Raw genomic sequence first — 14,404 nt, forward strand, 5'->3', positions numbered from 1 at the left:
CGTCTGTGTCATATTTGAGTCTGGTTCTCATGATTGATTGTCTCTTCAGACCATATTTTTTCTTGCCTTTTGGTACGCCTTGTTCTTTTTTGTTGAAAGCCGGGTATGTTATATAGGGCAGTGGATACTGAGGTAATAAGGATTTGTAATAATCTAGACAGGAGTTGGGCTCTATTTGAAGTCTCTTGTTGCTATAGTTACCTGTGAGGTTTGTTGTTGCTATTGGCCTCAGAGACTTCAAACTCCTCTGGTGACTTTGTTTTTGTTGCTCCTCTTGGCTTTGGGTCTTCCCTTTGTGCTGTTCACCATGAAGAGTCTGTCTCTTGCAGCTTTCCCAGCAATCCACTGTTGTTATTACTGGAGATTTGTTGGTAGTATGTGGGGAAAGAGACTGTTCTCTAATGTTCTGATTCTCAGTTTTTGAACTGCATAATGGACCTGTGTCTTAGGGGTGTGGCCCTCACAAGTGTTTCTGCTTCTCCAGGAATAGAGCTTTTCTCTCCCATCGCTTCCCCGCCTCTGTCATCCTCTGTGGTCTTGAGGCCATTCTCTCTGCAGATTAAGACTAGGTCTGGGAAGAGTAGGGCCCTCCCCCAGTGGTAGTGGTACTCCACCAGTGCCCTAAGGATACAGGCCTCAGATAACTTTTCCCCTGCAGGTTAAACCTTTCCTCCCTTAAAGGAGGTGAGAAAGTCCAGCACCAGAAAGAGCATCATTGTCTCTGTGAGAGCCTGGTGATGTCCTTGGTGGAAACACCTGCAAAGGGTGGAAACATCCCGATGGCTTCGTCTGTTTGTCACATTTCTAATTTTCTCTTTCCAGGCTGAAGGCTACTGCCTCAGGTAAGCAAACGCTTGGGTCCTGCATCTCCCTGAAGGCACCTGTTCCCTCTCCAGATTTGGGGATGGCTGGTGGTTCTTTGACCTCTGTTCTTTCATGGGTTCACATAAAGTTGCTGTCTGTCCAGCTTGTTTCCCATAAGGATGGGAGCTACGTCTCTCCACCTCTCTACATCTCTGCACTGGAGCTGCAAGTCTTTTATTACTCCAAGTGGTCTGCTGTCCTCTAACACAAGTGGATAGAGCTAGCTGTTCAAACAGTGAATTGAGTGAGAAATTAGTTTTCCATTCCTGATAATTGTCACCTGTATTATCTCCTTTTTTTTTTAAATTTACTTTTGGCCACATTGGGTCTTTGTTGCTGTGCGCAGGCTTTCTCTAGTTGTGGAGAGAGGGGGCTACTCTTTGTTACAGTGCACAGGCTTCTCATTGCACTGGCTTCTCTTGTTGCGGAGTACGGGCTCTAGGCACACGGGCTTCAGTAGTTGTGGCACGTGGGCTCAGTAGCTATGGCTTGTGGACTGTAGAGCACAGTCTCAGTAGTTTTGGTGCACGAGTTTAGTTGCTCCGCAGCCTGTGGGGTCTTCCCGGACCAGGGCTCGAACCCATGTCCCCTGCATTGGCAGGTGGATTCTTAACCACTGCGCCACCAGGGAAGTCCCTATTATCTACCTTTTTTTAAATCTAATTGTCATTTTTGTCATCTCTCTTCTGTCATATACACTACTGATCCCTCTTTATACATGGGTCTGTTTGGGGACTCTGTTCTGTCTCACTGATCTATTTGTCCCCATTCTCAAACCACACTGTTTTAGTACTTCATTTTGTAATGTGTTTTGATGTCCAGTTGTGTGCCTCCTCTTCCATTGTTCTTCATTTAAAAATCGTCTTGGCAGGCTTCCCTGTTGGCACAGTGGTTAAGAATCCACCTGCCAATGCAGGGGACACAGGTTCAAGCCCTGGTCTGGGAAGATCCCACATGCCGCAGAGCAGCTAAGCCCGTGTGCCACAACTACTGAGCCTGTGCTCTAGAGCCCACGAGCCACAACTACTGAGCCTGCATGCTGCAATTACTGAAGCCCACGTGCCTAGAGCCCTTACTCTGCAACAAGAGAAGCCACCACAATGAGAAGCCTGCGCACCGCAACGAAGAGTAGCCCCTGCTCACTGCAACTAGAGAAAGCCCATGCACAGCAATGAAGACCCAACACAGCCAAAAAAAATAAATCAATAAAATAAATAAATTAAAAACAAACAAAAAAACAAAACCCCACAATGTGATATCACCTCACAGCCATTAGGATGGCCACTTTCAAAAAAAAAAAAAAATCATCTTGGCTATTCCTCAAGATTTTCACTTGCAGATGAATAAAATTTACCTTGTCAAGTTTCTAGAAATCTGTGGAGATTCAGTTGAGATTGCATTGGATTTATAAGAGGTAGAACTGACATCTTTTCAACATTGAACCTTCCCATCCAATAACTTTGTATATCTCTCAATTTATTAAAGTCCTTATTTACATTAAAGAAAAGTTTGATAATTTTTTCCATAATGCTCTTATACATGTGTTGAAACAATGAACCAAAATGTACCGGGAACACACTTGTAGTTAAAAAAAAAAAAAAAAAAGTTAGGTGTTATTAGCTTGCTGCATCAAGGGAAAATATACCCAGAAGAACTGTGGGAGCATCTCAATAAAGGAAGCTGGAAGGACTTCTCATAGGGTTAAGGGAGCAGAGGCTGGTTTTGGATTATCATCCCTCTAGAGTTACATGCTTCTAAAATGCTCAGTTTGGAATATGTGATAGACTGTGTACACAGTTAAAAATGATTGGTTAATATATATATAACAGGTAACCAACAAGGACCTGCTGTATAGCACAGGGAACTCTGCTCAATACTCTGTAATAACCTAAATAGGAAAAGAATTTGAAAAAGAATAGGTACATGTATATGTATAACTGAATCACTCTGCTGTATACCTGAAACTAACAACATTGTTAATCAAATATACTCCAATATAAAATAAAATTTTTTTAAAGGAAAAAAATGATTTGTTAAAATGATATCTTGTCTGTTGTAGCAGTATTGAACATTACATGCTTTAATGTGCAAATGGTTCATTACTGTTTTACACAGTTACAAAGTGATCATTGATTTCTGTGCCGCAGTGTACACGTAGAAGTAGGATCTCCTTTTGATGCTGTGTTTTTCTCCATGTATCAACGTGGATGTGGTGTAAAAATTATTTTGTGTTTTTCTCCTCTCTAGCAAAATCCTTTATATGACACAGAACGATGCAAGGTATTCCAGTGTGATCTGACTAAAGATGACCTTCTGGAACACGTGCCCCCGGAGTCTGTGGATGTTGTCATGTTGATATTTGTGCTCTCTACGGTTCACCCTGATAAAATGCACCTTGTCTTACAAAACATTTACAAGGTTAGTAATTGGGAGCCTGCACTTGAGGGTTAGATGTCCTGATCTTTTCACTTACCTTCCCTCTGAGGCTCACGTGCTGTCTCGATTGACAGAGTCTCCCCGTTCTCACGAGGTGGGCTGCGTAGTCAGTGTAGGGAAGAAAGTTCTCCTGCATAAAACATCCACCCTAAATTCTCAATTGCCTGGTGGCCATCGCTGCCCTTCAGAGCTTGGCCAGCCTTGGAGCAGGGATGATTTTGTAGCTGCCTAGGATATGTGGAGTCTTCCTGTAAAGTGAGAGGAAGCATAGTTCAGTGCACAAGAGCACACAGTCTGGAGTCAGGGTGCCTAGAATCAAATCTGGCTCCCCTAATGTAGGCAACTTCCTTTACCTTTCTGAGCCTTCATTTCATTACCTGTGGAATGTTGAGATAATAGTTCCTAGATCTTAGGATCTGGGGGAGATTATATGAGATGTGTTTTAAGTGCTTAGTGCAGTGCCTAGAAATGGTGAGTGCTCTTTAAATGTCAGCTGTGGTCGTCATTGTTGTCACTCCCATCATTGTTGTTAGACTGGGGAGAACCCAAGCTGCTGTGGCCACCAGGAGGCTGCTGCAGCACTCAGGGAGTAAAGCATCACTCCTAAGTCAGGTGACTCAAAACAGGCCACCTTTTCATTCTTCTCTGGGCCTCAGTTTTCTTGTCTGTAAAATGGGGGTGTCTTTCACTCATGGGGTTATTGTGAGATGCAGGTAAGGTCAGGTTCGAGGTGCTTTGTAAACTACAATAGAGGCTCTCTTAGCTGTACAAACAGTGGGTAACCATGTTGATTAACTTAAAATCAACTAAGTCGAGAAATGATTTTTACAAATGGTACCTTCTTACTGTAAATATTTTATTATAAGTTAAAATATGTTAATACTCACTTATCATTCTTTTCATGTAGAGCCAAGGCCTTTTCTTTGAGTATGGGGCCATTTATCTTACATAAATCACACATGTAATAGAGTTTTGGTTTCTTTATAGCAAGAACTTAAAAACAATTGAAAAGTAATATGAGAGCAGATTCTTTTATATTTTTACCCAGACTTTCATTGTTGATTCTCCCACGCTTAATTAAGTAGAGTTTGTTCAGTGCTTGTTTAACAAGTCTTTCCAAAGTAGTCAACATACTTTTCATAGGAAATAAAACTGCCTTCTGTTCACGTTCATATTGCATTGTTTATATACTCGTATATAATGATAAATCTCAGAACAACAGCACAAGCAAGCTTGGGAATGAACACCAGTGACTGATGGGAGCACCAGCTCCCCAGGAGGCCCTGGAGTGTAATGGCGCACGATCTAGAGAGCCTGGGAGCCTCACCTGCTCAGGGGGTTGTGGCTTCAGTCAGTTTACAGAGAGAATGGAAAGTGTCCAGCAAGCTGAGGAAGTGGACATTAGCTGAGAGCCTCTGTATATGTACAGCTGTACATTAAAATTTAACCCTGGTTCGTGATGTTTTAAAAGAGTAGCGAGGTAGAAATTTCAAGACGCTGGAAACCTGTTAGGGAATAACTATTCTCACTGAAAACAATTTTTTTAAAAATTCAGATGGTTTTAGCCCTCTGCTTGTGAGGTTTTGTAAGGTTTTTTTCCTCCTTACCTCTCCTTTCCCTGCCCTGGCATATGAACAGATGAGAACCCAGCGTATATCCACAGATAGGCATGGGACTTAAGCCAGGTAAAGAGGGAAGAGGGGACCGATGGGAGGATCCCTGATTTGATGACTCAGGTGAAGGTGAAGGTTTATGAAAGATGGGGAGTTAGAGAAAGAGCTGGAAAAATGGTGGAGGGGGTGGTCGGAGAGTTACTTGTGTGACATTGAGAGTATGAAGGGGTTATACTTTACAGTGTTGACAAGACCTTAGGACATTACTGTGGGAACGAGTGATTAAGGTAGGGTGGAGGACGAGATCTTTGGAAGAGAGAAGCTCAAATCATTGAGGCCAGCATATTTGGAAGCATAATCCACATGCATGTTGAAATTGATGGGAATTAAGAATGGAGTAGTATGAGGATAAAAGCATAAACCAGGAGACGCATTCATCATGAAATGGAGGGAAATGACCCTGGAACTAATAGATGACTAACAATAAGGGATAGCGGGTGATATGATCTGATGACAGGAGATTCAGACATGAGGCTTGGGGAAGAGAAAGGGGAATGCACAGAAAGTAGCAGTGGGGCAAGGAGAACCCCAGACCCTTTCCCACGGCCAGTGATACAAGGACCATGGGAGAAAACACAGCCTGACTTGAGAGGTTGCAGGGAAAACTGCGTCCTCAGGGGACAGTCAGGTTTTTGTTAGCACAAGAATGAAGGGGACGTTCAGGATACCGTGATTTGATGGAGGGTTTTGGGGATTAGGAAGGAGTAGGAGGTAATAGGGGCAGAGTAAGGAGTGTCTGGAACTTTGCTGGGGATGAGAGTGCCCAGTGTCAATATTCTATCCATCATTATACTGGAGGTCCTAGTCAGCTGGAAAAGACCAGAAAAAGGATTAAAGGGTTTTAGAATGAGAAAGAAACAGAACTCATTATTTGCAGATAATATGATTGTCTAATGAGAAAATATTAACAGAATTACATAAGTGTAAGATGAATGTACTCAGTGCCACAGAACTGTACACTTAAAAGAGAATAACATGCATTGTGCAATCTTACTTTTCCACTTCATGTTACGTGTTTTGTTTTACTTCTTTGTTTGATTTTGAGTTTTTTGGTAGACTTTTTTTTTTTTTTTTGAGGAAATTGACAGCTGATTTTAAATTTACATGAAGGAACAAAGAGTCAAAACACTCTTGAAGAAGAAGGCAATGGGGAGATTTGTACCCTACCAGATATAAAGGCTTGTTACAACTACAATTATTAAGACACAGTGGTATTGGCAGAGGGACAGACAAATTGACAAATGGAATGTGATAGCTTAAAAGCAGATCCATATATATATGGAAATTTGATAGTTGATAGAGGTGACATTGAAGATCCCTGGGAAAAGGACTGCTCAGCAAATGATTCTGGGACTGTTGGTAGGCCACGTGAGAGAAAACCAAAATTGTGTTCCTACTTCACATCTATACAAGAGTCATTCCAGGTGGATTTAAAGACAAATGGAAAAGACAAAAGTTTAAGCCTTTCAGAAGAAAATATAGGAGAAAATCTTTGACTTCAGAGTAGGGAAAATTTTCTCAAAGATTCAGAAACATTCTATGCATAAAGATGATGGTAAAAAAATTAAGAGTTTCTGTTCTTCAAAAGACAGTATAATACAAAGAAATTGAAAAGACAAGGTGGGAAAAGTAACTTAAAATCTACTCAACTGAGGGACTTCCTTGGCGGTCTAGTGGTTAAGATTCCGAGCTTCCACTGTAGGGGGCATGGCTTCGATCCCTGGTCGGCCTAGTATCCAGAATGTATAAGGAATTCCTGAGTAACAGTAAGAATGACAATAGAAAAATGAGCAAACAGTCATGTTACAGAAGAGAACACACAAATAGTTAACATATGAAAAGATAACCTCAGTAACCCAGGAAATGGAAAATAAAACCATAATGAGACACAATTAGATTAATAAAGTTAAGTCTGACAGAGCCGGGTATTAATGAGGATATGCCTATTCTTGATTTAAATGGAAACATACAGCATGTTATCTATATTTAGTATATAATGAAGTGTTATATTAAAAGAAAAGTTAACTTGAGTTGTCCCAGTCCATACCTGGCCCCTTTCTTATAGTAACAAATTCCATTTCAGCAGTCTTCCTGTTTTTACCCCCCAATAGAAATCCTTTTTCAGCTGACCTGGAATGAGTTCACGGCAGCAGTGTGATGCTGTCATGCATAGTCAGTCACTAATTCAACTAATTCAATTCAATTCAAATTCATTAATTTGAGACCATGTGCTTCATCAGGAAATTACTGGAAGAAGCGAGCTCTCAGCCTCTGACAATCAGGCACCCTTTGGGCAGCTCTGCAGTCTTGCTTGATCAGCTACAGTAATAAGCTGTTGTACGGTAGAGATAATTACTCTAGGATGTTAACACCTGAGAAATTTTAAAACCACATAATTTTACACTGAAAGGCAGCCTTAAAGTTGAATTCCCTCAGTTTTGGAATAGAATGGTAAAATAAAAATTGACCAAATTTGTCATCAGAAGACGAGATTTTGGTTTTCCTGTGCCACTGACTTGCCTTGAAAGCCCAGGCGAGTCACTTGTACTCTGAGCCTCACTCAACGTGGAGTGGGTCTGGTCGACCTCACCTGCTTTCTTCCTGGAGCTGTTGGGAGGGTGAGGACAGCCGGTGGCTGTATAGCCCCGCCATCAAAGGAGGTGTTATACCATAATTACTGTCTTACGGATGAGAAAATACATTCAGAGGGATGAAATGTTGTCCATGGTCATTCAACCAGTTAACAGAAGAGCTGGGATATGGACCAGGATTTCCCAAATTCCTGAGCAAGGGTCCCATGCAGGCTTTCCTTCCCTCTGAAATTAAGAATGATTTCTTTCTCACATAGACTAAAATTTTCAGACTTTTTCCTTCTCAATTATTCACATTTTAAAATTTAGCATTTCTGACCAAGGTATGAATGTTTTTATCAAAGAGGCACTTTACTGACAATATTTTAAATGCATGCTAGCGTTGATAAGAATTCGCTAAATGACGGAATTCCCTGGCAGTCCAGTGGTTAGGACTCCGTGCTTTCAGTTCCAAGGGCGCGGGTTCGCTCCCTGGATGGGGAACTAAGATCCCACAAGCCATGGGGCGTGGCCAAAAACAAAAGAATTTGCTAAATGAGAAAATCTGCAGCACACTTGGAAGTATTATGGGCAATCTTTCCTATTCTATTCAGGAAGAGGAAACATCAAATTACATCAAAAATCTATAAAAGGTGCTACATGTCATGTCTTAAAAATCATCTTGTTGATGTGATGGGGCAGAATATATTTAATAAAATCAATGCCCCCTTTTGAAGTCCACTCTTATTTGGTAAAGTTACGCAGTTTGAAAGAATCCCCGCATAAAAAGCAAGTGTCACAGCGAGTACCACTTTCTTTTCATTCTGAAAAGCATATGGCTATTTGCTGTGTAAGAGAGGGGCAGTTATACCACTCCCGGCGGATTTTACCTTCCAATTTTTGAGACATCTGCTCTGTGACAGCTATTTCTGAAAGGCTGTAGTGAGGGACTCCCACCGGAGCCTGACACTGGTCCCTTCTCTACACACTGCACTAGCGTGAGGATGCTTCGCTTCAAATCAAGAAGTGCAGCAGTGTGGGAAGAATACTCAAGTTACCCCTGCCCTCACAGCCTCTCTTGTCTTGTCAGTAGTGAGGACAGAATTGGAATGACACCCCCCGCCCCTACTCTGCCCAGGGCTAACAAACATCCCTGATCCTGCAGTGTGATGCCTTTAACCCCAGCTTGAGTCCTGCCCCCCCTCCTTAGTAGCTTTTGTATGATCATGGGCAAATCACTTCCCTCTTCTGCTACCAGTTTCCTTGTCTCACAGAGGATAATCACACTCCTTCCTTCCTTCCTCCCAGAACTGTGTGAAGACCCAATGAGAAAATGTCTGGTAAGCTATAGAGGGCCGTCCACTGTTAGCGTGGTGGGCAAGCCATACAGAATTGTAGCGTGGGAGACCAGAGCTGAGACTCAGGATGAGGAAGCCCAAAAAATCAGTAAAAAGTGAAAATGACATAGTATTTTTTTAAAGAAACAATTTGACTGCAGGGTCATGGATTAGGAGATGGCTAATAAAATGGTGGGAGAACGTGCTTTAGTGAGGGTATGATTGTTTCTTCTAATGTCTTTAACACTTTAATTGTGTGACACTGGACCTTCCACAGAGCTCTCATTAGTGCTCAGGAAGTACCCCTCCAGTGCACAGGACACTGCCAAGTCTTAGCACACCTTTGCTTATCAGGCCCTTTTTCTTCATAGTATGGGTATTGCAGTCTGGCCCCTTTCATAACTGTCACAAATGCAAGTTATTTTAATCCCTAAATTAATCAGGTTTTATTTTATAGTAAGCTCTGTTTGACTGGGTCCCTGAATTACGTGCAGCCTGTTTTGTTTCGTAGGTATTAAAACCAGGCAAAAGTGTCTTGTTTCGCGACTATGGGCTGTATGATCATGCCATGCTTAGGTTTAAAGCCGGCAGCAAACTTGCAGAAAACTTTTATGTTAGACAAGATGGAACCAGATCGTATTTTTTCACTGATGGTAAGATTGCTGGAATCTGTCTTGACTGCTGTTTCCTTGATTGCATTGTCACTATGGTACCAGTTGGAGTGGGGGTGACTGTACCCCCCTTACAAGCACAAGGTCCCAGAACAAGCCCGCTCACGTGCACCACTTACCAGCCCTGGCTGTGAGCTCACGGGCCGCCTCTGGTGACCGTGTCCAGTTAGTGAGCCGGATCAGTGGACAGGCTCTGATGCGCCGCCATGTGGATGACGCCAGGAGCTGCGCTGGAAAGAGGGGAGAGCAAACCAGAATCTTCACTTCGTTCACTCAGGCATAAAGCAAATAGGACAGGGTAGTGCCTTGAGATTACTTGAGTCTCACAAAGGTAAGAAATCTTTTTCTATAAAAGTGATTGAGGGACTTCCCTGGCGGTCCAGTGGTTAAGACTTTATCTTTCAATGCAGAGGGTGCAGGTTCGATCCCTGGTTGGGGAGCTAAGACCCCACATGCCTCGAGGCCAAAATATCAAAACAAAAAACAAGCAATATTGTACAAATTCAATAAAGATTTCAAAAATGGTCCACATCAAGAAAAATCTTTAAGGAAAAAAGTGATTGAAACTTTTTACACAAATTTGCTATAGAGGGGTCTTTAAAAGGTCATGTTTGATAAGAAAACCATCCAAACACCGAACATGATTTTAGTCTTTTAGGTAGTTTTTTTTTTTTGGTACGCGGGCCTCTCACTGTTGTGGCCTCTCCTGTTGCGGAGCACAGGCTTCGGATGCGCAGGCTCAGCGGACATGGCTCACGGGCCCAGCCGCTCCGCGGCATGTGGGATCCTCCCGGACCAGGGCACGAACCTGTGTCCCCTGCATCGGCAGGTGGACTCTAAACCACTGCGCCACCAGGGAAGCCCTCTTTTAGGTATTTTGAACGTTAGTTTTAAGCCTGTTAAATACAGGTATACCTCGTTTTATTGTGCTTTGTGGATATTGCATTTTTCGTAAATGGGATGTTTCTGACAACCCTGTGTCGAACAAGTCTATTGGCACCATTTTCCCCACAGCATTTGCTCACTTCATGCCTCTATGTCAGATTTTGGTAATTCTCGCAATATTTTGAACTATTATAAATTATTATATTTCCTATGGTGATCTGTGATCAGTGATCTTTGACGTTACTACTAAGACTCACTATAGGCTCACATGATGGTTAGCAATTTTTAGCAATACAGTATTTTTTAATTAAGGTATACACATTGTTTTTTTAGACACAGTGCTACTGCACACTTAATAGACTACAGTATACTGTAAACATAACTTCACATGCACTGAGAAACCAGAAAATTCGTGTGGCTCGCTTTATTGCAGTATTTGCCTTTATTGTGGTGGTCTGGAACCGAACCCACAATATCCCTGAGGTATGCCTGTAATCTGAACCATAAGATAATTACCTTCTTAAGCTCTAATTTTTACATTTGTATTTCTTGAAGTGAAATATTCTCTTAAAGCTAAAAATGAGTGATTACCGTTAAAACTACAAAACATTAAAAATGTACGGTGAAAATTAAAAATTTGTTTTAATGTTTTGGATTCATGAAATCTGATTAAACCAATTATAAATGAGAAGATGCAATAATATCTGCAAAGTGCTTCAGAGCACATTCTTTGGAGTAATGCCCTCGATAAGAGTCTTTGTTTTTGCTACGTAGCCATTCTGTTTGTTTCACTTAATGTGTAGTGATTATTACTTGGATTAACTTTTCCTTAGGGTATGTCACTATCAGATGATTTTTTTTCTCCCCACTTTGGTCACTGATTTTCCTCCTTCATGTTAGCATAGATGAGGTGCTTGATGTAAACAAATTGAGCACACACGCACTTTGCATGAGTACAGCCAGTCTGGAATTGTGTTTCTTTTTACTCAGACTCTTGTCCTTGGGGAATCACAGTAGGGCAAGGAGGACAGACTCCAGGTTGTTCTTAAACTTTTTTGCTTATTGTATATTTGGGAGTTTTTGTTTGACAGGGAGAAGTAGGAGTTTGTTAACTTTCCAGAACAAAACCTTTACCTTTTAGTGTTGAGGTTCTCCTTCCATTAAGGATGCCCTGTCTCAGCCTCCCGCCCCCCTCACCACTGCTCAGCGGTGCAGTGGAGTCCAGACTGCGAGCGCTGTTGATCTGCTTGTCTTCTAGAATTCCTGGCACGGCTCTTTATGGACACAGGTTACGAAGAAGAGGTAAACGAGTATGTGTTTCGTGAGACGGTGAATAAAAAAGAAGGCCTGTGTGTACCGAGGGTTTTCCTTCAGAGCAAGTTCCGAAAGTCTCTGAAGAACCCAACTCCTGTGACCCCGCGCCTGGGCCACGAGTCCTGACCTTTCACGAAGTTGATGTCTGTGCCTCCCCTTGAAGAGGAAAGTTTAAAGTCACTATTTTGTGTACTTTTATATTTTAACTTTTTAAAATGAATATATATACTTTTTATATTGAAAGGTAGCAAGTGTGTGTGTGTTACAGAATTGTAAATAAAATTGCAAGACCTGAAGAGGAAAGTTTTATGGTATAAAGTGATTTAGCCATGTTGTCTTAAGATTCCACAGAGGAAAGCACGAGGGCCCTGTAGCACTTAAAGAGACCCATGTCATTCATTACTCCTGAGGTCTGTAAATGTGTCTCTAGGCAGCATGTCAGACAACCCTGTGGAAAAATGAGGCCAAATAGACTAAAATAACCGAGCCCTGTGTATTTTTAGCTTGAAGGATTGTTCTCTTCTCTTCTTTCTCCAGTGTCTCATGTTTGCCCATTTCCCTCTGCTTGGGTTCATTTTATGTGCCTCCTTAGGACCAGTGTCCACAAATGCCACTTTTGCATTGGAGGTCTCAGGAACACCCCATGGCTCCCTGCTTCGTTCTTGAGACCATCTGTAATTGGGCCAGTCCCTGGCCACAGTGCCCTGAGGGAGACGGGAAGGCCATCCCCTGTCCCAGCTCCCCACTGGGAAATGAGGCGGCAGCAGCTAAGAGGCAATGACTGCCATGGCTAGTTGCTGAGGTGGCATATGGGAAAATCCTCAGATTGGTCTGCTGACCTGTTTCCCAAGCATTCCTGTGTAATGACTTTCACTTTATAAAATGAAATCAGAGTTCTTTTGGCCTGCTAACAAAGCTGATCCTGTAGGCCATGATGTTTCCTGTTCATGAGAATGGTTGTCTTGAGTGTACTGCCTGGACCGCACACACAGCCAGCTAGGGCCCTTCAGTGCCAAACACATTTGAAGGGGAGGGGTCCCTGTGGGGAGGGGCTGGCCAGTAGTCATAGCCGTTCTGTACAATTAGAGTCAGCCCTGCCGCTCCCGGAGAGAAGAGGGGACAGGCAGTGAGGCTCAGGCGGCATGCTTGCTGGGTGTCCTCACTCTGCCATCTGTCCCTGACTGCTTGGGAGGGCGTTAAGGGGCAGGGGAAGCAAGAGGAGCCCCTGTCTGTTGCTGGTCTGTTGCTTTATGTGTTCTCTCCCCTTCTTTTGAAGGTTGGAGGATGGCTATCCTGGGTAAGAGCAGAACTGATGAGGACTAGTACAGAGTTGTCCTTTGAAATCAGCTTGTAAAGAAGATGAACCTGGTGGGGGACAGGGACTCACGGGCTTCCTCATGGAGCGAGGGGCAAGCCCAGCCCCAGAGCAATTTGTTGGGGGAGAGCCTCGACCAGCCCCAGGCTCCCCGCCTCCAGTCCAGAGCTCTTTCCTCCAAGTGGCTCCAGCAAGTGCATCCCACACCCAGCTTCAGCCCCAGAATGCTGCTAAATGTCCCCTCCTCGGAAGTCCTTTCACCTGTTTCCTCCACTAGGTCTGACCAATGTCACCTGGGTTTTAGTGGCTGAGCTGGATAAAAACAGGATATTTAAAGTAGAAAGTGGGGAGCAGTGTGGTGTAGTGTACGCGTGGGCTTTTGTTGTCAGAAGTCGGTTGTGGCCTCACCACTCACTCTGTTTGAACCTCAGATTCCTTACGTGTAAGACATGGATAATGGTCCTGAGACCTACCAGAGGTGGCTGATCTGGCCGACCACGTGCCCTGGAGACGGGAGCGACTCTAAAGCAAGCCTCACAGGCTGACGAGGACCTGGCCGTAAGAAAAGGCCCCTCTGCCTTTGCCAGGAGTTGCCTGAGGGGATGCTGTAAATGAGGCCCACGGTTTCCTCCAAGCACAGCTTGGAGTTGTCTCTGTGCTCAGGAGCCATGATGGCCCCAAATTCCTGCCCCATAAAGGAAAGGCTGCAGAGTTTTCACCTGGAATATTTAAAGCTGGCCTAATGACACGCACACCTCTGACACCCAGCCAGGTAACCTCTCAGTAACCCCACTTTACAATGTGGTCGTAAAACATACTTCTAGTTAAATGAATGCAGTGACATGTCTGTCATGGTTTGGGCCAGTGGATTGGGGTAAGAAATAATAAAAACATGGCTTCAGTTCTCTTGCCTCGGTGCCCCCGTGTTCATTCTCCCTGGGACACTTCCATTACTGCACCCCAGATTAAGACAGGGGAGCAGAATCTTCTGCTGGTTGGGTGCCCGGGAGATCCAGGAAAGCAAGGCCACAGTGTGTTTAGTAGCAAAACTCTGTGACAGCATTTGCTAAATCATAGACTGTCAAGAGTCAACCAGTATTGCCTTGTCTTCACAGGCAGAAAATAGCCCCAGAAGGGTAGTGAGTACTGGTTTACAGTGCTATAGAAAATAGCATAAGTACTATAGTGCTCTTTAGTAAGGTATATATACCATATATAGTATAGAATATATATATTATACTATGCAGTGTATACCGTATACGATACTATATGGTACTATTAACTTCATTCGAGTTTTTGATATATACTACATACAACAATAACGCTATTTGGAATATAA

The 14,404-nt window shown here is 43.1% G+C and overlaps 1 protein-coding gene across 5 annotated transcripts in view; it reads left to right on the forward strand.

Moving 5' to 3' along the window:
- METTL6 (methyltransferase 6, methylcytidine) overlaps positions 1-12,053 on the forward strand; it is a 17,657-nt gene extending 5,604 nt beyond the window's left edge. For 3 of the 5 annotated variants that reach the window (XM_049710216.1, XM_049710215.1, XM_033432005.2), the window contains 3 exons: positions 3,112-3,282; positions 9,392-9,533; positions 11,695-12,053. In XM_049710216.1, coding sequence (XP_049566173.1) covers positions 3,112-3,282; positions 9,392-9,533; positions 11,695-11,876 — 495 coding nt within the window. In that variant the 3' untranslated portion in view covers positions 11,877-12,053. Of the gene's footprint in view, positions 1-3,111; positions 3,283-9,391; positions 9,883-11,694 lie in introns of all 5 variants that reach the window. The other 2 variants (XR_004484385.2, XM_033432006.2) reach the window with 2 other exon arrangements.
- Positions 12,054-14,404: the final 2,351 nt, after the last annotated feature.

This window comes from Orcinus orca, chromosome 5, assembly GCF_937001465.1.
Source record: "Orcinus orca chromosome 5, mOrcOrc1.1, whole genome shotgun sequence".
In the NCBI taxonomy this organism is placed as follows: Eukaryota; Metazoa; Chordata; class Mammalia; order Artiodactyla; family Delphinidae; genus Orcinus; species Orcinus orca.